The 26978-nt window shown below is 39.4% G+C and overlaps 3 protein-coding genes and 1 non-coding gene across 7 annotated transcripts in view; 1 reads left to right on the forward strand and 3 right to left on the reverse strand.

The window, feature by feature from the left end:
* Cerk (Ceramide kinase) overlaps positions 1-10521 on the forward strand; it is a 32291-nt gene extending 21770 nt beyond the window's left edge. For both annotated transcript variants that reach the window (XM_086973131.1, XM_086973130.1), the window contains exons 6-10: positions 477-802; positions 6815-7070; positions 7453-7705; positions 7926-8056; positions 8376-10521. In XM_086973131.1, coding sequence (XP_086829257.1) covers positions 477-802; positions 6815-7070; positions 7453-7705; positions 7926-8056; positions 8376-8664 — 1255 coding nt within the window. In that variant the 3' untranslated portion in view covers positions 8665-10521. The remainder of the gene's footprint in view (positions 1-476; positions 803-6814; positions 7071-7452; positions 7706-7925; positions 8057-8375) is intronic.
* On the reverse strand, positions 8556-16217 carry LOC111272011 (GTP-binding protein 10). Of its 3 annotated transcripts, none has more exons than XM_022853141.2 (8): positions 16050-16217; positions 15215-15368; positions 14294-14503; positions 13882-14100; positions 12616-12854; positions 11891-12073; positions 11261-11407; positions 8556-8689 (listed from the first exon to the last, which is right to left on the reverse strand). In XM_022853141.2, exons 1-8 carry the CDS (start codon positions 16080-16082, stop codon positions 8642-8644), a joined length of 1233 nt encoding a protein of 410 aa, XP_022708876.1. In that variant the 5' UTR covers positions 16083-16217; the 3' UTR covers positions 8556-8641. The 3 variants fall into 3 exon arrangements, with proteins under 3 accessions (XP_022708876.1, XP_022708875.1, XP_022708874.1); XM_022853140.2 differs by having other exon boundaries at positions 15215-15371; XM_022853139.2 differs by having other exon boundaries at positions 15215-15380.
* Positions 16218-16619: 402 nt separating this feature from the next.
* TRNAS-CGA (transfer RNA serine (anticodon CGA)) lies at positions 16620-16701 on the reverse strand. The gene has a single exon. It is a non-coding gene; the product is annotated as a tRNA-Ser (tRNA).
* A 1419-nt stretch (positions 16702-18120) lies between these two features.
* On the reverse strand, positions 18121-22807 carry LOC111272014 (uncharacterized). Its single transcript, XM_022853147.2, has 4 exons — positions 22552-22807; positions 21713-22012; positions 19120-19285; positions 18121-18678 (listed from the first exon to the last, which is right to left on the reverse strand). The coding sequence occupies exons 1-4, from the start codon at positions 22552-22554 to the stop codon at positions 18524-18526; spliced, it is 624 nt and encodes a 207-aa protein (XP_022708882.1). The 5' UTR covers positions 22555-22807; the 3' UTR covers positions 18121-18523.
* Between the last annotated feature and the right edge of the window lie 4171 nt (positions 22808-26978).

Consider the following 26978-nt stretch of genomic DNA (forward strand, 5'->3'; position numbering starts at 1 on the left):
TTTATTAGAGCAGATTTTACAGAATCGTCTCTAAAGGGCCACTGATTCACCTTAGTACGGAACGTTTCAGAAGGCCAATAAAAGGTTTCATTGGTAGTATAATATATAAAGCTTTTTCCGTCGTCACGTGGAAGTAAATGACAATACATTATTTGGCTATGCAGTTTTTTTCTTTTATAATATGTAAACATTATTGAAAAGCAATGATGCGCTCTAAAGTAAACTCTATAACGATGTACCACAACCATAATCTGAGATATAAATACGCAAATCGATATGATAACGTTCGCATGATGACGCTTGAAACTCTGTTCTATTGGACGTACTGTGACTACGGACGTGGAGAATGCTTGGATGAAACTGGTTGTGGTCGTTGCATCGGAAGTTGTAAGGGTTTGTTTGAATCTGTTGAAGGCTTTCTTCAATTGTATATAGTAACGTATTTTGTTGCCTATATTGGTATTATTTGGTTTCAGCGTGGTCTGTGTTGGTGGAGATGGGATGGCAAACGAATTAATTAATGGTTTAATGCAGAAAACTTTGCGGAGTGCAGATGCAGCTGCAACTGCTGCGACCCACCAATTGCTGCAGGATGAGAAGCACCTCGATGCATCAGCAGCTGGAAACGGCGAGACTTCAGCAGGGGGCAGTGGCGGAGTCAATGTGCAGGCGAGCGGATTTGAACTGCCTGGCCGACCATCCCTTCCGGTGGGCGTCATTCCTGCAGGAAGCACAGACGCCCTCGTATGCACAACGACCGGGGCACATTGTGCTTTGAACAGTGCTCTTCACATTGCAATCGGTGAGTAGGCGTAGTAGGAGAGTCAGCTCCTTATGCGTATTGTGTGCGTCTGCCAGTCCGGACACTTTTTACCAAGTTAGCAGATTTTGAGAAAATATTTTCGTCCAATATGAGATTCTGATTAAACTTTACTATTGCTATAACAAACGATCATTTGCCATACGAAAAGCCTGATCATTCATCTGACAAATGTCTGTTTTGACGACTGGTTTGTCTCACTCCACTATTCGATTGTCGAGCATACCCTTACGTGTCATACGGCGCACTGTTTTGCATACAGAGCATGCTTGATATAAGGCAGTATGTGATTTAGCGTCGTTGCGGAAGGTATTTAGGTGAAATTAATATTACCTATTCATGAGCTAGATCATGGTGAAGAGCAAAAATTACGAGAGCTGAAAGACACACATTCAACGGACGCTCTTATTTAATGCAATTGTCGTTTCCTTTAACAGATTTTTAGTTGAGACCTAAACCGCTAACAGGTATTTCTCGAACGCGTCCCATACAGTTGATATAACTCAAGGCTGTTAAGCTGTCTAAAAGAAAACCTTACCCTCCGTGAAGCCTTAAACTGTTTACAACCCAGTTTTTTAATTAATGGCATTTTCGTATCGGTTGTTCGTGTCGCCCAAAGGCGTGTGGTCTTCTGTTCAATGTAATGTCGACTCGCCCAAGCTTATGCAGCTTTCCACTCCTTCGTAACGGTTTTGTCTTTACGGAAGAAGCACAACGACCTGGAGCTTCCACATATCAGACGTGACCACGCCTAGTTCTGGCCGAAATTGAAATAATATATCATTTGGTTTAGTTAGGTTCGTTCTAAGCGTTTGAATAACAACGACTGAAATGTACACTGTAACAAAATATGATAATAACATGATTGGCCTTTAGAAAGTATCTATCTGGCTTCCATGACACAATAATTTATACTTCTAGTGAAGTTTCTGTGTGCAGTTTCGATTAAATCCAATTTCAAAATGAGACACCTGCATCGACAGACGTGCGCTTTTACACCATTTCACAATTAGAACTGCGCTTTGTTGGTGGTGTTCTACATTAATGTACAGAAATATCTCTCGGATCCTTCAGAATTCGCTTGAAAACAAGCAACAGCTTAGACTACCGCTCTGGGGCAGAAATAACACGTCGCGATTCAGACTTTAGGTGCGAAGACATTGGCATTGGCTAATCTTCGCCTAGTTTTAAAAGTAGTTCAGCCTCGTCCTAAAAATCTGTTGTTTTCTTTCAGAAAAAAAAACTGCTTTCCTTCTAGCAGCGCGGGTTGCGTATAAACAGCTAACCAATTTTCGTCCCAATTAAGTCTACTTTAATATTATTATCTAGGTTCTATAGGAGTTATACTACTTGTTAGTTTTCGTACCGTTAATGGTAAACCAGTGAGTAAGTCATTCCGAACGTAAACATCCGCGTTCTGTCTTCAAGGGTAGGAGACACAGACTGATGTGACAAACTGCGAAGTTCCCATGACGGCAGAAGGCTTTGAACTATAATCCATTATTAGAACTCACTGCTTATATTGATATTTTTTAAATTATACGTTTACAGTGAAACGAGATATTAGAACTTTACATATTGCAGCAATGACAATAAATCATACCTCGATACCAAAGCAGTGTTTTAAACCTGGCCTCAATTTCGACATAGGTTGCGATAGTTACCTACCAACACATTGACGCATCTATGTGAAAATAACGCACATGCTCATATATAATAAAGTGTGCCTTCTACTGGAAGCCAGTTCGCGCTTAGCGGTAAATGAAGCAGGATACACAATATATTTCAAAGATAAAAAGGAATGGTAACTGGGTAAGAAAAAAAGTTTTTAAAAAGCCCACTATTTTTATTATGCTTCATATCTTATTGCACTGGCATTTAGAATAGCGTTATATTCTGCTATTGTCCGCATGCGGAGCTTGACAAAGGGACTATTATTTAATGGTATACGTGCCAGTGGGTGTATCTTACTAAACGTCTGCGATGCATGGACCAACTTATACAGTTAATTATCAATGAACATTAGAACAAATAGATGTCTTTGATGTTTAATATGAAGTGAACTTGCTACCAGCTTCACAATAGCATTGCTTCCATTATTTTGCCCTTTTTACCTAATGCTAATGGTATCACGGCTCTCTCGCATATTGCAAATATTGGAGCATGACGTCGATCGTGACGCACATAATGATGACCAACCGACCATTGTCAATTGGCAGGCGTGTCTTGCCGCACGTTCCTCAAATGAATTCCTGGCTCCCGATGCAACGCTTTTTGCCAATTTATCGAATAAATTGACTCACTTGAGTGAATAAACCCCGTCACCTTATTGACCCTATCAGGCTCACAGTAGGTCGAACGCAATACGAAAACAACATCCCCAAAGGCTGGCTTTACCGTTTTGGTAAGCTTGCCTGTATCTGCATATTATAACTAAGCCAGGCGGGGAGGGTAGCGTTGAAAGTAATTTGGTGGTAAGGAAAAATGGTCTCCATATTCATTATCGCGTTACTACTACACCCGTCTGTTGTAACATACGTTTCTCAGAATAAAGTTAAATACGACTCTTACAGATCATCACTTGTTAAATTAATGACGATCTTCTTCTAACGTAAGCGCCAAACGTTGCTGAATCGTCATGAAGTAAGCTCGTGATATATATATGTTAAGTTACGATAGAAAATACAAACAGTGGCTATGATAAACGCGCGCACCCAAGTACGCGTCCCTGCAACTGAATTAGGGTTTGTATCAGCCTGACCTTGCAAGGATGAAGAATTTTCGACCCTTTGGCGTCCTTGGACCATGATTTATTTTCCTATTTACTGTCAAGAATCCTCATCGCGTAGTACCCGTAATCATACGTACGATAGTTACCAATAGGAAGACTACGGCACACACGAAAGAAAAATGCTGAAATGAAATTTTCGTTGCAGTAAAAATACGTATATGACTAAATTCACTGGCCCACCGTAACGTAAACAGGTCATATGTAAGGTTTGATAATATCTCCTGTGTGTTTCGTCATTTCTTCCGTTCGCAAAGGGTCTTTTCTGCAAAAGATATTTTTCTGGGCGTGTCTTTTTTTAAATATTTATTACCGCTGTTCGTGAACTGGCTTTTGTAAAGTCGTTGTGTGTTCACGACAGGCGTGTTTCTCATTACTTTGTCGAGGGTCCGCAGTGCAAATCTATTTCGCTCAAGATTTCAACATCTAGTTCTATGATTGACGTGCAATTTCAACGAGGTAGTGTTTTCTCCAAGACGGGAAAATGGATGCTTACGTTAATTATGTGTGTGCAAAAAAATACAGTGATATGTAGGCACAGGTTCCTATGAAACCGTCACTGGCTCTTATTCTGTGTGGCCGATAAAGCTGTGTCAATGTCAAGATGACTGCTATATTATATCTATATTTTAGCTTATTGGCACGTTTGCCAATAACTGGCCTACCAGCCTTTCGTATCCAGGCCATAGTGCGCCACGTCGGTGGACATCGGATGATGTTGCCGTTACGCTCGTCACTGTGAATTACACAGAATAAGGCAGTTTTGCTAGAAGCATTTACGTTATTCTTATACATACATATATACATGTACGTATAAGAGAACGGATGGACAAGCGGCAGAATATACTTGAACGCTTAGAGCAGGACAACCTGTTTTTCATCCATACCCTGCCCACGCCTTCGACGCTATACAGTATTAGATCTAAGCAAACTATCTAATTCAGTTCCGCGGCTCAACTTTGCTTATCGATGTTGGTTTCTTTAATTTATTTCAATGAGTAACGCTAGCAGTTCGCCTTAGGCACAGACACTGATTTAGATACATTTGCGTATACTATGGCATAAAAGCTGCCGTTCAAGGTAAGCGTGTTGAGTGTAACGTTTTTTTTGCAGTTAGTAAATAAGCTGTATTTGTCAAAATGAACATTAATCAAATAGGTCGACAAAGCAACCCAGACCCACCTTAAAAACCTATAGTGCCGGTGAGTCGATGAATAAAAGAAGTACGATTAAATATTTACGATAAAGTGGAGCGAGGAGGCATGCACAGTTCTGCTGCAGATGGTTTTCACAAAATGGTAATATTGCACGATTTAGATACTATTTGCTGTCTGACGGGAAATCATACTCGGAAATTTGGCAAAAATAGGCCATTATGAAATAACCAGTGTCCATTTGTCTGTCTGTCTGTCTGTCCGTCCGCATAGAAGAGATGCAGAGTTCGGACACCCTCAAAAAAGCTGCCAAAACAGCCAGTCTCCCTCTTCGAGGAAATTCGATTGTGCAGTAGCTAATAGTTTGCATCACTATCAGAGCATGGTGTATACTGAGGTCTTTTAGCAGCGCTACCATGAATGAAGTCGGCAGCATGCGGTCAACCCTCGTCGTAGCGCTTTTTTCTTCCAGTTCACAAACCGCGATTGATGATATACACTCTTTCCGCTATACGTGCACACAGAATGAGCGACAACTAAGTCTGTACCTGTTGATTACCTGGTCCTTACGAAGCTACGTGTGTGTATTCATTTTTTATTGGGGATAGTCTTTCAACTACCTGACGTGATCATCTATATGTACAAAATTTGACAAATCTTATGTATATTGTCACGTACATGTTGTGAGCTACCTGAATCGGATATGGGGCAGATGCAAGAGACTAAGAAAAAATATACAGAAAATAATAAATGCATCATCAGACCGTATGATGACATTACATTGGCTTTTTTTGCCCACTCACGTGAAATGCGGATCTCGTAAAAGAACCTTTAAAGGTGCGACCTATCAAAGCAATAAAATTATGACCATTTTCATGTCTTAACCAAGCTCTCGTTGGTGTCTACTTTTTTAGGACAATAGTGTTAACAACACAAGATGAACCATTGGACATAATAATGTCGTGCTTTCATGGCTCAAAGCTTCCCGAATCTGAGTTCGAGTCCAGTTGATGTATTATAGAAGGTTTTTCAAACAAAGCTTCTGTCTCGTCGTTGCGGTAGTTCGAGTAACAGGAACACTAGAGTCTATTGGTATTGAGAGGTGGTGAAACACTAGATGTCAAACGCTTTGTGGAAAATAAGTTGAAAGGTATGGTAGTTCTAGCCCCGCGACAGCGCAGTGGACAACATAAATGCTCAAAAAACTTCGGGATACGTGGTAATTTAGCTTAGAATCTGGTCGTAAGCGCACGTTGTTTCGTGCTGAGAACAGCCAGCCACTTGATGTAATGTCTAATGGCCCAATACGAAAAATGATGATAGTACTATTCAGACCACGAAAGTGATGCCACAAAAAGGACAGAGATTAATGTAGTATTCAATTAATTTAGGTCCTTATGAACTGAAAATACCCGTGAATTGCATCTGTGGTGTGGATAACTGTATCTATAAATTGGAGCAAGTGAAACAGCCCAGGGCTCATACCGTGGCAGTAATAAACCCGACACGCTACAAATAACCAAATACGTCATCTTAACCTAAATAAATAACATCGTGGCTTTGTACCTGCACTATTATATGACTTTAATCAGACTTGAAAGGGTAAACAATTTGTAATAGGCATAGGTAAGTAAATAATTTATTTTACCATTTTCGTCATCATCGTCATAGAAGATTCTTTTATCTGTGAGCGCACCTTGAAACACCTCTATGAACTATGAAACTTCTCTTGTGGGACCGTTCGCAACAGATTTCTGCTAAAATAGCAAATGTATAAAAGACAGACAAATTTTGATTCGTAACTGATATTGACTTATTGGCTGTGTGGCGGTTATTTTTCCATGGACAACTCCCTTGTGTTTCGGGTTTACTTTTACTGACAAAGGCTAAAGCAAATGCATATGTTTAATTTGCATAGTCAAAGCAGTAATACTTGACTGTAATGATAAATTCTATAAACAAACTGTTATGCGATTATGGCTCTTCGAAAAAAGACTTGGCGCAAAAATTCTATTTATTGCTAGTAAACGAAATTCGGCACATCGTTTTCAGGTTCTCGAATACGCATCGATTTAGGGAGCATTCACAGCCAAGGCCGGCTGATTCGATTTTTTGCCGGTTTTCTGTCCTATGGATTTTTTGGTGACAATGTTCAGAGTGCCGAGAAGTATCGATGGATGGGACCTCTTCGTTATAGTTGGACAGGCTGGCAGACTCTGCTTAAGAATCGCGCATACGGGGGCAAAGTAGACGTACAACTTCTTGAAAATGACGTTTCCGGAAACAAGCTTCCTTTCTGTCTCAAAGGGTATATTCACCTTTCTTAAAGCTGCTTGACTAATTACCCTGTCCAAATAGGGCTTTTCGACATATAGTGTAGTTTGTACATGCAGAATATAAAGACATCGCAGGTTTCCTAACGATTTTCTTATATGCTTTATGAGCTTGAATTAATATTATTCGCTTCAGTGTCGCGCTTTGATCGGGCCAATCGAATTTCAGATACAGGTTTTATGAATTGTAAATTTAAATCGATTTAAAATAACAATAATCTAAGAAATTTCAAAATCAATATGAGCAAGGTGCTTGCTGACAGCTACCTTAACAGCATTTCTGATTCATGCTTCCCAATAAATATTCACATCTACTTTTCTTGTGCGTTGTTTTACTATTTGGTACACTCATCTTAGCTGTGAGCGTTGTCGGCTAACCCCATTGTGCCCCCCGGCAGAGCGGCCTCAGCTCTCCGATACGTTTCGTGGGAAGCTGCAATCACTAAGCTGTTCACTATTAGCAAATCGTTGCTCGAAATCGCGAGCTGGTTTTGCCCCTAGAGCCCACCTGGGAGACGGTCTTATGAATATCTGTGTTGTGAAAGAATGTTCCAGAGTGGATTTTGTCCGCTTTCTTACAGCTATCGGCAATAGCCAACGACAAGATCCTGTGAGTATCCACCCGTACTCAAATTAAATCTACTTTTATTAGAAGCGCTATATTAAATATATTGGAAAATAGGAACTCCTATTTGACAGTAACGCTTGTTTACAAAGACATCTTGCTTATACGGCATAATCAATGATAGCCAATTATGAATTAGTTAGTACATAAAAGAATGACATTCTCATGGAAATTGTCGATATTATCTAATTGAATTTTATTTCAGTTCGACTTTTCATTTGTGCGCTCATATCGCGCGCTGTCTTTCGAGTTCACACCTGACAACACCAAAAAAGATAAATCGTTGTGGCATTGCGATGGCGAGGTACTTCCTAATTGTACGCAAATCGCCGTGAAGTAAGTTTAGTGCCCTGCGTAACCTAATCTACTTCTGTTTAAAAAGGTCTCTCAGATTTTTCCTGATGTACAAGTCCGTCGAATCAAATGAAGTGAGGCTGAGGTCAGCCGCAAATCCGATCTAGCCGTGTTGCGATTCTTACTTCACACTCTAACTCAAATAAAAGTGCTAATACCTGTTTAAAAAAAAAAATGTAAAAAAACAAGGATAATAATACAGTGAAAAAAACAATATAAAAGAAGGATATAATAACTTGCGACTATATATATATATATATATATATATTTCTGTTTTTTGCAACGCCATGAACCATTTCAGATGTCACAATCAAGCACTTACCTTGTTCGCATCTGGCGTATCGAACGGTGAGCTTGAACAAAGCATAGCGTCTGGTCCATCTTCATTATATTCGTCGAGCCCCGCTTCATCTAAACTGTGTCTGGCCAGCAATTCTCACAACGCTGAATGTTCGCTTGACCCAGGTTGCTGTTTTGGTAGCATATCCAACCCACAATGTCCGAACCCAAAGCCCTTATTACTGCCGCCTGCCAAGCTCACCTCCGACGCTTCTCCCCTTTGCGCCGCTACGGTTCTTTGTGGTGTCTAGGGGCGCAGCTCTCGATAAGAGTTTTCTATATGAAAAAAAAAATGCAGGGGAAAGTGCTAGAAGATGCGGCTATTTCAAAAGAGGCAATGCTATTTAGCTACAAAGATCTATTAACTACTTAAAAAAAGAAGACAGAAAAAAATACCACATTCAACATACATACATACAAACAGCACTTTAGAGCGTTTGACGATTCTTCTTTCTCCGCGTGCAACAAACTCTAAGACTTCCGTCACCTTGAGGTGGCTATTGATATGTGGGTTCTCTGGTATATATGACCTCAATCACGAATATTGATAAAAACCAAAAGGAAAAAAAATATAAAACAATCGAACACACTGTAGACTACTGTATTCATATTTGCAATTTTGCGAGGTTAGACTAATTAAATAGCTTTAGATAATTATCTAAATATCGTAGACATTTGCTCACATTCAGAAAACTGACCTAAATAAAAGGCAATTCGCAGAACGCGGGCTTCGCCGCGTGATATTGTTGCATATTAGTGGTAAGTATAGCATCGCTTCAACCCGTCGTTTTCTCATAGAGCGTTCATCATTTATCCGCACTATCTCTTAGATGTGCTGTTTAAAACCAACTGATCTGAATAATCGTGGCAGTAATAAAAAAAAAAAAAGATACTGAGAACGACGAAAATCTGTCTACATAGAGTCAGTACATACATCAATCACCCACTATGTAGAATGCAAGCAAAAATCATATGCTAAAAAATACCATGTGTCATAGTAATGTGAATATACGCTGCCACGCGCGCGAAGTAACTTTACGATTATATATATATATATATATTTTTTTTTATGTTGAAATATCCATTCATTACGCCATTTACCGCTGCTACCGTAGCTACTGCTTCCGTATCACTGTTTTTACCTTATTGCGACATAAAAGGATTCTGAGAATTAAAGGCGAAACGAGCTATTTATTTACATGACAATATATATATATATAAGGCTTATTATTGTAATTGTTATTAATATGAGGCAGGCGAACTTCGTTTGCTAACAGCGAGCGAAATCGTCTCATATATTGCAGTTGCTTTATGCAATCACATTGGCCGTGTCGTCAGCGAGGCTTGAGTCAGCAGTATAAGCCACCGCATCGACGCCTACACACGATATCTATGTAGCTATATATATGGAAAAAGTGTATTAGAAGGCTGGTTCCCTGTAGCACATTTAGCTGGGGTGGACTGCTTCAATTGAGATGTTTGTCTCTTTTTTAGTCTATATGTAACGTAAGGTAACGGTGCTATTCAGAATAACTACAAGTTGATGTAGGATTAACAATGTCCTATAGAGCAAGTTACAAATCGAGGCAGTTGGTCATGTGAACACTGTATAATTTTGGCGTAATTAAGATTATATACTAGTGTTGTCCCTTATATGGAAGTAATATTATTAATTGTGTTAAACGTAGAAAAATGTTTAGGATTATATCCTCTATGTGTTTTCTGATAGCTGTGTTACAAAAAACTTGCTTCTGCATTATCACACACAGACAAGCAGACTGATTGGGGCATCCATTGCAACCAGAACGGGAACAAAAAAAAATAGAAATACGTTTATGTACATTTCTCTTGAGAAGGAAAATAGCTATAGGTGTTGAGTCTGTCTAGGAGATATGCAGCCATGATTCTTTAATCGATGCATAATATAAATCGAGGAAATAATAATAAATGCCTCCTGCGGCAGGCCACTGAGAAGACTGCTCAAGTACATATGTCAGGTGAAATGACAAATGGCAAAAAAAATAGTATTCTATTATAGTGATTAATGAGAAAGTGCATGAGAAGCAAAATACAAAATAAAGCAAATAAGTATTTTAGCAATAACAATATTATGCGTGTTTTGAAACAGACCGATTTGCGCACATGTTACAGGAACAAAAATCTTTGAATTTATAAAAAAACGAAAAATTTTGAACTAATGTTATTTATGTGCCTATGTATTAACTCTTGTAAAATTAAATTACCAGAATAAGCTCTACATTTTTATTTGATATCAGTGTGAACCTTTGGAATCGACAGCTTGACGATAAGAAAATGTGATGCTATTTAGACACGACATTGACCGAACCCGTATTTTCACCATAAGTCAGTGATAACCTCGAGGAAATATTGATAGCATGAAATCTATCTACTTGAAGTATTTCTCCCTCTCACAGATGATCCCCAAAGCATACTTTATCATATGAATGAACTTAAATAGCTTTCCAGTTCATTAGCGCAACTTCCACCTGATCTTTTCTAATTGAGATTTATTAACTACGAATCTATTCAGCACGGAACCACAGTAATTCATTTAGGAAGTTAGAAAAATAAACAAAGCAACAAGAAGTAAGAAGAAAGTTGTTTTTTTTTACGAAATGGATCAATACTATTAACGAACCCTTCTATTTGTTAATCAACATATATAGTTAATAAATATAAGTACAAATAGTTAGAGCACGGGTTTATCTATGAGTCGAGGACGCAGCGATTATAACTTTGTGCTATATTTCGTTACAAGATATTGAATATCCGATGTGCCTTTTAGGTAAAAATCAACCACCCGATTTAAGTGAGACATCCTTATACCAATTGGTCGGTTAGATAAGGAAGCTGAATAGGAGCTCTATCGGCGCTTTGCGAAGACCGACTGGCCTCGAAAAGCTCGTCCAGATAAGCCCGAAGATTTTCTTGCAGTGTTTTTACGTTTTCCATATTCTTCGCACTAATGTGAACCTGCAATAACAAACAAAACTCAATTAGCAATTTATGCTACGACTAATATGCTATTTAACAATGATATTTTTCAGCTAGCACATTAAATTTTGACAAAAATTTATTTCAAGCAACTAATAAGAAACAATCCAAAAGCACTACCTTTATTAAGGCTGAACTTACAACCTCTTGGGAGTAAGTACTCTGAATATTCTAATGACGATATGCTTTCCACATGCAGCCCCAGCAATTAGAAGCAAATATCTACATACGCTAGTATTATATCAACATTGCATGTCAACATTGTTTTAAATTATATATAGAAAATATAAACGAACTATATACCCTAAAACAGGATCTAGCGCCGAAACTGGTAGTTCGTATATAGCACAAATATATATTCGGGAAAAAGGGTCGATTTTAGTCTTTCGTCTTATTATACTGTCAGTACCAATCGGTCGTAGATGTACATTATACAAATTTGTCTTTCTCATAAGCCTGTACCGTTTCCTTAAAATCAATCCTTCTCTTTGGCCGTACTTCATCTGGAAGGTTTTCAAAGGCCTCTTGACTGGCCATATTTTCGGTAAACTCTTCTGCTTTTATCATCGCTGCATCGGTATCCATCTTGTTAAGTACCAATAAAGCTGGCTTATATACTAGGTCTGCTCTATAAAGTTCCAGTTCCTAGAAACAATTTATAGTTATGTTAATAATCAGTGATGAAACTAATTATAATACATAGTTGTGAAGCAAAAATTTAAGTGAATTTAGTGCGAGCTATTTTATAATCGTGATCAAGCATTCCATATATAATTCCTGTAGATTTCGATAGGCATCACTGAAGATCGATGAAGGGAATATCGATACTCAAGTAGCGTACAGTTACTATCAGCCTAGTAACAAACCGACACAAAGGGTATATTGCGCTAATATGCGGATACGCTTTGCTAGTGGAGTCTAACCATTACAATATCAAGGAACCATGAATGGAAGGATATTCTAATTAACGAAGTACAACTAAAACGAGTCGTTAAACGTAAATCACATTGCTGGATTAGGGCTTTCCACCTTCTTTGACTGACTGGTTGACTACCGTTCAACGAATCGATCACTGAAATCATTATTATCTCATGTGGGCTATAGTCAATAAATTCTGTAAGCTGGTCGACTATCTAAATGACCCCCATAAACAATTGTACTTTTGTTTTTATTTGAAGTAAAAATACCTTATTAAGCGACATGACAGTTTCAAAAGCGTTGCGATAAGGTGATCTCTCGTTTAACTGAAAGCCGTGAACGTCGACCACAAACAGCAGCAAACTGGTACGTTCCACGTGACGCAAAAAGTTATACCCAAGGCCCGCATTTTGATGGGCGCCTTCGATAAGGCCTGGTAGGTCAGCTAAAGTAATTTGTCGGAAGTCTTCATATTCCATTGTGCCAATATTCGGACGAAGAGTCGTAACTGCAAAAGACATTAAAAACGTTTAATTTCAATACGACCTTATATTTAAATCTATTAGACTTTTAAAATACTATACTGCTGAACATACACTAAAATAGCAGATTAAACTTGAAAAATATGTAATAAACGTTCAATTTAAAGGAGAAGATAGCGCTTTAGCGATAGAATTAGTCGAAAGGATTTTGCAACAGTTAAACCATTTAGGGTCCAAAACCGATCGGTTTTTAAGTGACATTCGTTGTGAAGATGTGTTGAAAGTCGATAGAATTATTGAACGCGTCTGCACTAAGTAAATGCACAATAGCATTCAAGTAGGAAAAGTTGAGTAGATTAATACTAATACGAGAGGCATCGAAGAGAGACCTCATTTATGCCTTATAATAAATCTGAGAGAGCTCTTTCTGGCTAAAATCGAGCTCGGATCCTGAAATGGACATCGGCTAAAGGTGATCTTCAAAGTTTTATTGTAACTTATATAGATAGAACGAAATGTATAGTGAACTCTGACAGAAATTGCATCATCTAACTTTTGTCCTAATCCGAAAAAAATAGACGTAACTAACTCTGCGTATACCATGAAAGCTTACAAGCAACAGGAGAATCGCCTAACATATTCCATATGTCTAGGAAGTGACGCATGGATCGCTCTGTATAGACCGGCTGTAAAAAGTATGACCACTTGACTACAACGCAAGAACGCATCAAGATATTTTAACTTTAGAAAATGTAATTGTAGTTGTTTCCGTGCGCTAAAGAGATTAAGAAGTGACACAACGATACACGCATCGATTTGCTTAAGAAGAAATAAATAACAAATCTGATATGGTAAGCATAAGCCATTAAGATATCCCCAAGCAGTTAGTATCTATACACTTGCAACAGTCGAAAATAATACCTCTGAAATATACTAAAAACGAATCATTATTTAGATTTCAGTTTTTAATGCATTAAGAATGTAAAATTATATTTTTATGAGAAGTGGAATTCTTGCGTTGGAACTTTTTTTTCGGAATGATTTAACACTTACAAGGGTAGTTGGCCACTTTTGGCCTGGCGCGCGAGAGACCACGCAGAAGCGTAGACTTGCCAGCATTAGGAAATCCGACAAATCCTATATCGGCAATGAGCTTCAGGTAAAGACCGATGATTGCTTCTTGTCCTCTTCTGCCATTATATCCGTTGCGTAAAGAACCTCCAAGACCTCCTTTGGCAATCAGAAACTTCTCGCCCGGGTCAACCAGGTCGACTGACAAAAACAAGTTGTTTCAAGAAAAAAACAACCGAGTTTCCAAGTTATAAGGCGGTTAAAAGTTAAAGTTAGCTTGAAAAGTGCAGAAATGTTCAATGTACACATTTCACATGAGGTACCTATCGAGTAATGATAATATTTTATTGAACAAGCCTAAATACGCTTGTCTCTAAACAGCCAGCTCGCTCACCGAGTTGTCTATTTGCACTGTCAACAACAGAGACCCCCGGTGGCACTTCAATAATGGCATCTTCACCCGCTTTCCCTAACAAAACATGGGGCCGGCTATTTTCGCCTACGCCCGCTTTTACCCGGCGATCAGGATACTGCTGAAGCACTCTGTGAAGCGTAATATTTTCAATAGTTTTCACGTATACGCTTCCTCCGTTGCCGCCGACTCCTGGAAAAATAAACTTGATGGTTGATGGGCGCTTAGCATTTTTGCACATATGAGCATGAGGGGAACTTAATATACCTACCTCCGTATGCAAAATTACAAAGTATCATATATATTATATTTATAACCAAACAATACCTTGGAACGACCTGCTCCATTAAGTGACGATATGTACGCTGATAGTTAGGCCTAAAGGCGTGTAAATAGGCATACGCTATTAGGTTTTAAGAGGCTAGTTATAGAATTGGTTAGATCTGAAGCTAAGTGGTTAATCAACATGGAAAAGCCGATCTGTGGCTTCTTTAGTCCAATCCATTCGGAAATTTCTCGCTTGGAACCTAAAATTTCCAGCCCAGAATCATTAGAAACACTTAACAAGTGAATCGCCCTGCGGTGCAAAAATAGCCGAACCAAATAGAGATGAGAACACATAACATATCATTAATTCTAACCTAAACTAAATGTATCCACGTATGAATATATCCAAATTACCTTAAGCAGTCTTACTATGGTTATAATCAACGTAACTGGCGACGATAGCTCATATGCGAAATTTTGAATATAAATAGCAGAATGTGCAAGACCGCTAAAGAAACTTTTGTTTTCATTGCATAACTATGCGAACATAGAGATATGATGAAATAGTATAATGTTATAGATCGTTAGCTTTAAGCTACAATGAAGCTCCCTGACCTCTGTGATATAGACACTTACCGTTAATTTTGGGATACCCTGATCCACCTGCACCAGCAAACACCTTCAATCGCACGCGTTCAATGAATGAGGTCTCTCTGAAGGCTTTGTTTACATACGCTTTTTTCTTCGAAGCAGCTTTTGGAACTTCTGACGGTAATACGACCGGTAAGCCCTGCTGAATGTTCTTAGAACAGAAATAAGACTACACGTTACATACCGTTTGTGTACGTACGTACTGAACAGCTTGGAAGCCTCAAGGAAGAGCCACCGAATTAGTAGGATTGCCAAAAAGATAGATTAAGATACGAAATCGAAACCTTTTCAAGAACGAGTAGGCCTATATTAAGCACAAGCAGTTGAAGTAACTATTTTTACATGACATACATGTCAGCTGCAGGCTTGATTTCAAAATTTTGCGATCATTTCCAGCTGATCAAACATAGAAGCATTTAGCAACGATGATGTTAGTTTATTTATAATCATATAACTATTATGTATGTATTGGGTCAGTTGTTAATTCAAAACATTTATAATATGTTTGCAAGCGAACATAATTAATCTTTGAAACAATAATTGGGCACGCCCTAGCTGGGTTGTGTCTTGTAAACACTGTAAAAAAAACAAACTGAAACTAATCGTTAAACTTCGCGTCATGTAGTGTCCAGTATTAAGACTACCTAATATTATTTATATACATTTAAGGTTCCAATGAATGATGAGAAAATATTCTCTAAAATCCAAACATACAATTCTGAAATTGTCTAAAACACAGCTCGTGTTATATACGTATATATGTGTTCAGCAAACGAAAAGTATCCAACCACATACTATACGTATATATATGCATACAGACCTTGGCGCGAAGAGTTAGTGTTCGCCACACCATTTTAATAATAGACTTTTAGCTGATTCTCACGGTGTCATCCTGCTTAAAGCAAACTACAGTTATAATTACGCCTGTTTTGCACATGTGCTTTTGATAAGTTAGGTATAGTCGGAGGAAAAACAAGCTTCTGCCTTCACATGCATCTGACGCGCGGATATAGAGAAGAAGTGTATTCGAAAGTCTACGTCGATCACCGGGAGGCCTTTACGGTTCGTAGGGAAGTAGTCGTAGTGTAGTTCTTTTTGAAGATCTATTGGACCTCTTTTACATGTTTCTAGACTTATTTACAATTTATTACGTTTCGATGCAGTAAAGAGAGTATTTTAAGCAGATCAACATTTTTTCAAGCTTCTTTCAATGGTTAGTAGCGATTTTGTATTGAATCTATTGTAAGACAGCATACGTATTTATCAAATATCTGAAGGTTAATCAGTGTCGTTAAACTCGTACAAAAATAATAACAGTAATCATGTAAGAGTAAACATAGATGATGTTTAATTTATACTCTAAACTATATTTGGGTTATAAAAACGTTATCGCAGCCGACAGGATTCGAACCTGTGCGGGGAGACCCCAATGGATTTCGAGTCCATCGCCTTAACCGCTCGGCCACGACTGCACCGATAATATAGTGGGCTTGGCCCATTAACGCACCGACTGACACGGTTCCGCCCTTTCTTGTGAACCTTTTGTAGGCTTCCGGCTTTCATTGAAGATAGAAGAATAGACATATGTATTCCTGCAAGAACGTCTTAAACTTGAGTTTGCTTGATATTTTTCACTACAGCTTTTCTATAAGATCAGCTTGGATATGTTAAACAACCGTTATTCGTTGCGATAAAAATAAAAAAAAAATAGTAAAAATTGTCTTGGCCGGGTATATAGTAATTTCACCAATAGGTAAGCGTAAACGTAAACGCTTGAGTGGTCACCACACTACCGGGTTTTTTCTTCGTTGCTGCCAAGTAACTGAATGCAGATAACAAAAAAGAGACTTGAGCTACGCAGTTCTATCCGCTGAAACAATTACGTCCATAAGTAGCAACGGATCATTGGAACATTTTTAGGAGTAGTATTTTTTTATATATAATAAAAATATAAAACTTTTAACTAACCTGTAACAAAACTAAAATAAGTTTTGTATTTCTTTGATGCGATCACTGTTTAAATTTAAGCATTTAGAAATGGACCGTGATATAAATGAGGTTTCTTCAAGTATTTAACATGTAGCTACTTAATGCGCGACAGCTTACTGTGTTAATTTTACCAATTCAGATTTTTAAAACTATTAGGCTCGTTTTAGAGATCGTCATCGTGATCATAAACCATCGCAAATCCTGTTTATATTTGAGTTGACTTCCCAGGACAACTTTGCAACAGGAACGTATCAGTTATCAAGTGAAGCAGACGTCAAGGCCTTTTCGCATCATTTAGTTTTTCACGAGAGAACGTGTTTAATAATCTAATAGTCCATGTGTTTTCAGGACAGTAATGGCGTCACAGACTATATTTTCCATTTAACTGTTACAGTGGAAAACAGTAAGCGCTATTAAATGGACAAAATCCCCAAACGCCAACCTCGGTCACAGCCAAGTGCTCAAAGTCTTCCCTAGGGGGTTGTCAACAAACTATGATTAAGCTCCTTGGTTGAAATATCGCCTTTCTTGCACCGCGACCATCTCGCTTAAAAGAAGACAAATATCTTCAACGGCTCGTTTTCAAGATGACCTCTTACTGAACTAACCAGAAAGCAGCTGCACATCTCAGCAAACTTTCAAAATTGAATAGTATAATCAAAGCAGTCTCTTCAATAGTAGCCTTTCAGTAAAACACGAAAAAAAAAAGACCGTCGTAAAAAGTCAACGCTAGAAAAAGTTAGATTAACGCATGGACGGTTGTTCATCACCAGCCCTTGACAACTATGGTTTAGTGAAATTACTTACTTCGTACTTAGTAGATATATCGTTTTTAATCATCAAAACTTAAGAAAAAAATATAACATCATTAGAAAAAAAAATGTGTGCGAATACGAGTGAGATACGGTTTTTATAGTGTATATATATTCTAATATTTATTTATTTTAACATAATCACAACGTTATAATAGTAGTCGTAGCACCTCTCTTACATATGAATGCAAATATACAAAATTTGGCATTTAATTATGAATTAATTGTTCAGGTTTGGTAGCTTCAGAACCGTCATTCTGTTTTTACGAGATTTATTTTCTGTGGATTCGTGTACAAACAGTGTTTTCGCCAGAGTTCTCTCGCTGAAGATCGACGCTCGTAGACAATTCAGCGCCTTTCGATGACTCCACAGTTCCGAATGTCCGCCCCGTGTGTTATTTATTGTTATAATTATTTGTGTTAAGCGGCCACTCATTATTTGTTATTGACAAAAAGAAAGTTGACGACATTGGCTGTGAGTTTTGTTAGATTCTCAGTTATCTCTGTTGTATCGTGATGATTTCGAATTGTTCGGTTTGTTCGAAGAGCCACCGAACCGACGCCCAGTTTCTTTTGCGGGCGTCTCCGTTGTACGGGAATTCTTCTTATTGTTATTTAAAGACGACGACGACGACGATGGTGATGATCCTATAATTTATTCGCAATTCAAACAAGCGCTATGAACTACATACATAATTCTATGGCAATTTTTACTACTTGGATTTCAATGCATAATACCTTGAATCTGACTAGACGCTTCTCTGGAGTCGCCATGGAAATCTGCCACTTGGCCAAAATAGATTGTGGTCAATAGTAAACGCATATTAAAAAGCTGTGTAAGGCGTACGGAGGACTCGATGTTACCAAGTATAATAGCGTTAGTTAATTTAGCTCATAGATCATTCTGTCTCATAGTTTAGCGGCGAAGCTAGGCTGAACACGTGGTATAATTGTGATAATATACTGTGGACACTCTGAGGAAACTATTCATTATCAACAAGAGATGGCCTTTAGCCGTAATATATATGTATATTGTAAAATCGTTCCTGATTGGTAAAGGTCTTAATAATAAGCGGACTAGTACGTTACCTCCTCGTTTGGGTTTCTTAGTCGTAGTGGTTGTAGTTCGGGCATTTGCTGTCGGACGAGCCTTCGTTGTTCGTGGGCCAATCGTCGATGGCGGGCCGGCACCAGTCGTTGGCTTAACGAAAGGTGGCAAAGTGGGCTTAGGTCTTTGTAAAGGTGCAGGCGTTATCTGAAAAGGAAATGAGCACGGTAATATTTAGCGTGATTGAAAGCAATCACACTGCAGACAATGGTGGGAATATATAGCAAATAACAGTTGTAACAAGAGGAAAAGTGTTAAAGGCATCCCAGGAGACCGAGGAGGATCCTCTAATCTTTACATAACATCCGATTTGTTAACGTATGCAATCGTCTATTATACTGAATAAATACCGATAGCATACAAGAGATTTGTATCGATTGCTTGCAAAGGATGTATAATGACAATCCCATCTGGCGATACAAAAAAAAAAGGCTTAACATATCGTTGCCGAACACTACAAGACGACTGTGATTTCTGGCTGGCCATTTATCTTCGTCGTGTTTATTTTTTTCGCCCATTATTATAATCAACAAAAAGCTTCAACAAAGAATCATATACTAACTACATGATTTTATCAAACGAAAGCCCTTCCCAATATATATTGCTCTTCTACTATGTATTAGTTAGCTACGATAGCTGCAGTTGTATTTGTAAATGTGTATGAACGAATAGTTTAAGTTTTAGATCTGTGTGTCAATGCGGGTAAACGTGAGTCAATATGTTCTCTATGTATCTCTGCCTATCCGCGCTCGCAGCCTTCACCTGCTAATTATAATTATAGTGGTAGTTCCCAGTAACTACAGACGTTTATTAACGTCGTCAACGACGCTTTGGGCCGTAGTATAGCTCTGGGAACAGATTGTGACGTAAATCTCGGGGGAAGAGAGAGACTCTACCGTCCCGTTTCAATTAAAGCGAACAGTAGCCAAGTAGCAAGGTATAATAGAAAGAATCGTAGAGAGGGGTAGCAGTTGTAGTAAGAAAAGACAGTGACATAATGGCATCAGTATTACGGCTTATAGTAGAGCCTGCTAAGAATGATCTTGTCATGTACGGCTAAATTAAAGTCATTGAACGATAATCGTTCTTTATGGTGACTAGGAAGGTAAACAATGTTTTTTTTTGCGCTTATTAACTGATTATTCAGGAGAGTAACGTTATGAACAATGTGCAGCAATGCAGGATATCGGCGGGGCTTGCGAGGTGGTTTTCGTGTGACGAAAACGAAGGATTGCACACAACAATTGGTGGCAATTGTGTATGCCGATTCTTCAGACGGCCCGCAGTCGACGCCCACGGGAGGCGTTCCGCTTTTGTTGACTAGGCAGTGTGTATTTTCAGAGCGCGCTCGAACTGCATGAACCAAGGTAGGGCCTCAATGATCATAATGCTATTACATTTACTTGCGGACGTATAGAGGCACATCAGCCGCATAGTACTGCAATCCAATGATCGGAAATGTCATTTCAGCCGCCCACACCTCTGGGTAAACCGGTGCATCCACCCTGGCAGCAATGAACGCGCGCTTTTTGAAACTCGCTATTCTGTCATTCATAAACACACAATAACCTATTTTACTTCAGTTGAAAGATCACCGTTACCTGTGGCAATAAATTGAACCGCGTCACGAAAAAAACACTTAGTAGATTCGCTCTATAAGTGAACTATGTTTATAGGTAAACGAGCTCAAGTAACGCAATCTGATTAGAACAGATGCCAACATGTCGAATGTGAACGGTGTGTCTCGAAAATTTCATTGAATTTGGTCGATCTCAGCTCTAGCTACCAAGAGGCTGCTCCTGTTACTATAGTGGAAATCCTAGATAAAAAAAAAAAAGCGGTATTCTAGACGAAAAAACGTGGACAAGTGTAATTCATTATAATTGTTGCTTGCTCGTTTTTGCTTAACGCTGCACAATTTTGGGAATGAACCGTGTAGGTGAGTCCTTCTACGAAAAGGCCACATTACCGTTCAACACAATCAGTTAATTCAAGAAGTCTAGACAACGCACAAGTGAATATATCTGTGATCATATGGGTAAAATAAAAACTGCGCCAGCTGTACTGATGCCTGTCTCTTCAGGGTCAACTTCAACTATTGTCATTCATCAAAGCATCAACCTGAAGAAAAAAGTTTCCGTTTAGGAACAGTCTCTGCCAGTAGTGTTGCAGTGATTCGTCGAATCACCCTATTTTCATTCGTTATAACGGGCTGAGGTTACAAACGGTAACTATTTGCTCATTAACATAGGCATTGTAAAGCGATGGCTAGGTTTATATATGGTATTTGCCGACAAATTCGGCGCAAGAATGGGTGCTCGTTTTTTCAGATGGATAATGTTATATTATGGATGGACTACACCTACTATTACAGTGTGAACAAGAGGTACGGACAACAGTTATTATAATAGTAATAATAACAAGTAGAACAATTATATTACACAAACGCTATTCGAAATGACCTTGATAGATTGGCGTAAAATAGTCGCACGTACAAGGCGTCGTTATTATAAGCCGCACCAAAAATGATGGGTTTCTCGTCGTACGTACGTACGTACGTACGTACGTACGTACCTTGTTGCGAGTGTTGCGTGGCTTCAGAAAGATCGATGTGGGGTTGTCGGGCTTCTTTTTGGGGGCATCTTCGTTATCGTCCTCATCCGCAACGGCAACGGTGGCGGCTCCTTTAGCCGCCTGTTTCGTCTTCGTATCCTTAGCGACGGTGTCCTTCTTGGCAGACGAGTCCTTGACAGGGGTGTCTTTTACAGGGGTCTCGTTATCATAGTCGTAGTCGTCGTCGTAGTCGGATTCGACTTTCTGCGCCGCCGCTAATCCAACCACCAGGGCGCCTACGAGAATCACTGCGATGATCCGCTGAAAATATTGAAATTGTCATTGTCGTCATCAGTGTCGAAACAGCTTTCTCGAAATTAGATTCTCTACCAGAGAAATGATCTGATAGACACAATTGTTGTAAGACGTTAACGGTGCACGGCTTATCCCGCTGCCGCTGTGTATATATATATGGGATGTTGCTGCTGCTGTTGTACTAATGTATGACATCTAGCTGACCTTGGACAACTTCAACTCGCCATAACAGTGACACAATTCGAGGTATCGAACGAAGATGGCACTACTTAGAACCACTTTGAATCCCAAATTTGTTTACACACACTGCTACAGTTGATCTTGCCGCTGTTCGTCTGAACGGTTCTTTGACGGGTGGTTGATCAAAGTAAAATTCATGCGGAACAATCAAGCCAGGGAGAGGGAGTAGTTAACTTAACGAAACGCTATTATAGCTACGTCAGTATCGTATAAGAACTCTTTGAGAGGTAAATCACTGGTAAAATGCTGCTTGACTGGGTTCACTCGTAGACGACGATATGGCAAGCCTCAAAGCGGCCACTCACCATAGCGGTGCGACTGATGCGGCAGCCGGAACGGAATGGCGCGCATCGTCGATGAGGAACGCGGCCGCCTCGGGTGAAGGGGGCTAGCGCGACCAACAAGTCGAGAGGGAGTTCTGCCACCAACAACGCCAGTCTGCGTTTGCTGCTGCTGCTGCTGCTGCTGCCGCCGCTGCCGCCGGTGACGACGTATCGGCTTGCAACGACCAGCGCCCAACCGGCTGCCGCTAGCCCCCAGGATGCTGCTGCTGCTGCAGGTAATCGCTATTCGGCTAGAGACGTTTATGGTGAGCGCATCCGGCCTCCTGCTAAAGATTAGCTCGATGTCCTGTTTTAGGAAGTAGCGACATTATATTGCTTTACCGAGGCATCGCCGCAGCAAAAACGGTTTGCATTTGATCACTAGAAAAAGAGCGAAGAAAACGAAGCTTCTTCCTACATCTTACGATCCGCCCCGGCTTTTTTCTTCTCTGTCGGTGGAGGAATCCCTGTTGTCACCTGTAGCAACCACAGAGACACTATTTGTTCGGCTCGGCTGTACATCGAAAAGTTTGATATCGTTTCATGTCTGCTAGAAAATCTTCAGATCAAAGTTGCCGTCGAGGGCCAAATTTTCAACCTGACCGGTTCTTCTGCAAAACTGATAGCTGTAATAGTTGTTATACGGAAAACTGCATCCGGCAGAGATATCCGAGATATCTATCTGTACGTATATCAAGCGGACATGAGGTTTGTTTGTGTCTGCTAATATAACGGGCGGTAATATAGCGACTCATGATAAATAGGCCCTAACCTAAAATCAACTGTTTGTTATTGGTGGTCATTTATCGACAGAAACCCAGTTACGAGTGAACTGCTTAAAACGAGCTGAGCTTTCAAAGGCCATTACCAGAATTCTAGCCTTGAGTGCTGCGGACAAGACCGTGTACGTCAAAGAACAGCGTTTGTATATAGCGCCAATATTGTGGAATATAATATCAACGATGATCGTCCATGACTATCTAATTAATAAGCGCAAAAAAGCACAGCTTTGGAAAGCCTTCTACCAAAAATATAGGTGAACTTTGAATGCTAATGATTTGGCACCCTGACAAACAACTATGCAGGAAACAGCACATCTTACGAGGCTTGAAGACTAACTATTTTTTTTTATATACATCTTCAGAAACGCGAATTTGATCATATTCAAAGTTATTTTAACTACCATTTAATCGCTTTGTATACATCAATCGAGCGGTCACGAAGCAAATCTTTTCGTGTTCTAGTGAAACATTCGAATATGGCGGTATAGAGGTTTTCAAAATAGGACGACTAGTATACTGTAGGGAAATGAACTATTTCGTATAACAGCATGTGCCTAGAACTATTGCTATTGTGACAATGGTCCATGTTCCATTCGGCATGGTAGCAGTGAATAGAAACTTGATGGGTCGTGACGGCAACGCGTCCATCATAGAATGTGATTAGCCGAAAACAGCGAAAATTATAACGGAACGAAGTAGAACGGAACGAAGGGATACAACCTGCGAAGCCTCGCAAGCATTCGCAAGTCGTACCTATTCGTGTGTTTTGTTTTTTTTGTATGCGTGTGTCTTCTTTGTTAACACAATTCTCCTGTAGATAAAATTCAGGCTATCAGAGTTACCGACTTTAATTATTTAGTGATTAACTTAGTGGACCATTACCTCGGTCTCATCATTATGTGCCAAATAATTACCATACACGTATTTTGATCGCGTACGCGCGAAGCCATTGCTACGGACATGGCCAGCAGGCTCTGTAAAGGAGGTGGCTGCGGTTCATGTAGACCGATTTAATGCTAGTAACTATACGTACAAAAGTCGTTCGCTTATCACGCCCCAGTTCAAGGTAATTTATACCATCTTTTGTTGTTGGCATTGTTACCCGCGGCTGGGTAAAGCCCAAGTTCTTCTGCTTTTTTTTGTCGCGCAAAACATTGATGGACCAGCGAATTGTATAACAGTAGCGTGGCGTTGGCGGCCATTTCTTAGCAAACGTGCAAATTGTCGCGTCCATTCAACGGATCCAGGCGATGATTGCTATTGGATCTGATCTTTGTAGTATCTGGTCGTCTTATTCGTCACCTATCTAGCTTGACATAATCTGTTCTTCTGTGAACCTTTCTTTTAACTAGCAGAAACGGCATTGGTAGTCCATAGTTTGGCCCTTTTTAATGACTGCATGTACCTTGAAAATCAGTTATTAATAGGACGATGTCATTCGTTCAACATAGCTAGCTTACGGCGAAACGATCGTTTTTTTTGTTTAGAAGACGAGATGAAAGAAGAGAGAAGTGAACGGGACGTAGACAAGCCTGTTGATTTAGCATCGGTTGACCTATATGGCCTGAATCGAGTTAATTTTTTTTGAATAAGCTTTTTATGCCCATTGAGTGGTATTGGCGTGCTAGACATAGGTATGATGCATAGGAGAAATTTGTTAAGCTCACTCACAATGAACGATGTTGATTCAAATCTATTCCCAACAGCAGAGGTTAAGTGTCGGTCCATAGACGTCATGTTTTTTTTTGTCTTCCTATGGAGCTTTCGGTTTGTATGCTCATGTTAATGTTCACTCAAACCGAGGTACTGAAAATAAGTTCACAGCGTAACCAACGAATTGACGTAAAAGAATTGCCTTAAATAGTAGCCTGACGTATTTTTGAAGGGATAAACGCTTACTGATTTCTTATAAAGATTTCAATAACGTATTCGATTCTTCACTTGAATTTCCTTTATAAATTAAAAGTCTGAGAAAAGTTAACAAATTTAGCCATATGTTCTCACAGATTGCTTGTAATGATTAACGATATGGCGAAATACCGTCCCCTGATCATCAAGGCCTTCTTTTAGAGGCTAGGTGCATCGACTTCCTTGAGGTTTACCTTTCTGCCGACCTTAATGCTAACTTTGAAAAAAATCATGCCGTTTATGACAGTCTTGAAAATCTGAGGAAATTTCTACCACCTATATACATACAATCATACAGTAATCAAAATGTCACTCGGTCTTTAGAGTTTTGTATAGGTTTTATTGATGTCGTGTGTATTCACAAAGATGGTCGTTCGAATTGGAGGAAACAGCGTTTGTCTTTGTTTTTAAAAAAAAAAAACCCTGTCACTTTCAGGCATCGACCTCAGGACGTACCCATAGAATAATGCATAAAGAAGCTCAAATGGGTTATTGAATTAACACAAAAGAAAACTATCGTATCCCAGTCCTCCTGTTTCGAGACTGCTGCCTTATGAAATAAATAGAGAAAACTTCCATATATATAGAGCATCGTTATTGGGCCAGCCTACCATGACAGTTAAACGTACCACTAGGTGCTCGAAGTTCTTACTCATTATTGTTAGTCGTGGGTTCAGGGCGAGTAAGTTACATCAGTAAACATGGAGATGTGTACACAACTTGGGAACGACGCAGGTCTTCTATGCATGTCATCCTTTGAAATGGTACACTTCGGTAAATCCTGAACTATCTTCTACAGCTTCGGCTCTCTGAAAAATTTCCTGAATCCAAATATCGTACTGAACAAATCAACTAATAAGCATCAGCTTCTCGGATTCGAATGTACCTGCAGGCTATACAGTCTATATCTCCATATGATTTCTTATGAATTTCTCGTCATCACGCCATCATTACAATTCGGGTTTGATTTTGTCTGTGTACGTTTTTCGCTCTGAAAACGATGACTAATTCATCGTTGTACGATGCGCACTTTCGTAGGTAGTACAATAATCTGCCGAGAGGCTTATGTATCGTATACTTATCATGGACTTCCTGCAGACACTTTGTAATTTTCGACCAAGCATACTTTGACGTATCATTGGTTGGCATGCGGTAGTGTTTTCAGTTCGGTTCGATAGCTATGTCGAACCAGATTCGTCTGTGCTCTAAAGCTCAATAGACCACTGCTTCCATCGCTAATGTCTGTATACGCGTAGCATCGGTTATGCCCACTTTCCGAGCACGAAGACTATATCCCAACGTGCTGATAGTGGCGGGTGATTTGTGATGACGCGGCAGGCGCCAGTCTGACGAAATTCTTTAGTCGTTCGACGATGTCGGCCACAACGACCTGTCTAACGGAATACGGCGGCGCCAGCGGCTGAAACCAGGTAGCCATTTAGTTAGCCTTTTCTTTTTTCTTCTTCTTTTTTTTTTTTTTTTTTTTTTTTTTAATCATTTCCGTTCGCGACTCGAATTTGCTATTAGGCGCGCAGCAACAAACCTCCTGAGTGGTCCCGGGTGGGATTAAATTTAGTATCGGAGTTCTAAAACCAAGACTGCTTAATTTTCCCAACTCGGGCAATTATACTGCTCACTTGTATGTCGGCTTTAACTAAGACGCTTAGAGAAAAAATCGCTGAGCAAAGCAGCTAGACGTTACTGCCGCGCTAACTTTGT

This window comes from Varroa jacobsoni, unplaced genomic scaffold (genome assembly GCF_002532875.2).
Source record: "Varroa jacobsoni isolate VJ856 unplaced genomic scaffold, vjacob_1.0 contig01400, whole genome shotgun sequence".
NCBI lineage: Eukaryota > Metazoa > Arthropoda > Arachnida > Mesostigmata > Varroidae > Varroa > Varroa jacobsoni.

What these genes read in the sequence shown, in the direction of transcription:
- LOC111272011 (XM_022853139.2), bottom strand. Translation starts at nt 16,082, where the DNA reads ATGGTGTGGCGAACACTAACTCTTCGCGCCAAG. An exon ending in CTGTCATGTCGCTTAATAAG is followed by an intron (nt 12,074 to 12,615) that starts GTATTTTTACTT and finishes AATTGTTTCTAG; the next exon opens with GAACTGGAACTTTATAGAGC. An exon ending in GGATTGATTTTAAGGAAACG is followed by an intron (nt 11,408 to 11,890) that starts GTACAGGCTTAT and finishes TTGTTATTGCAG; the next exon opens with GTTCACATTAGTGCGAAGAA.
- LOC111272014 (XM_022853147.2), bottom strand. An exon ending in CACGCAACACTCGCAACAAG is followed by an intron (nt 19,286 to 21,712) that starts GTACGTACGTAC and finishes TTTCCTTTTCAG; the next exon opens with ATAACGCCTGCACCTTTACA. An exon ending in TAAGAAACCCAAACGAGGAG is followed by an intron (nt 18,679 to 19,119) that starts GTAACGTACTAG and finishes AATAAATTATAG; the next exon opens with GATCATCACCATCGTCGTCG.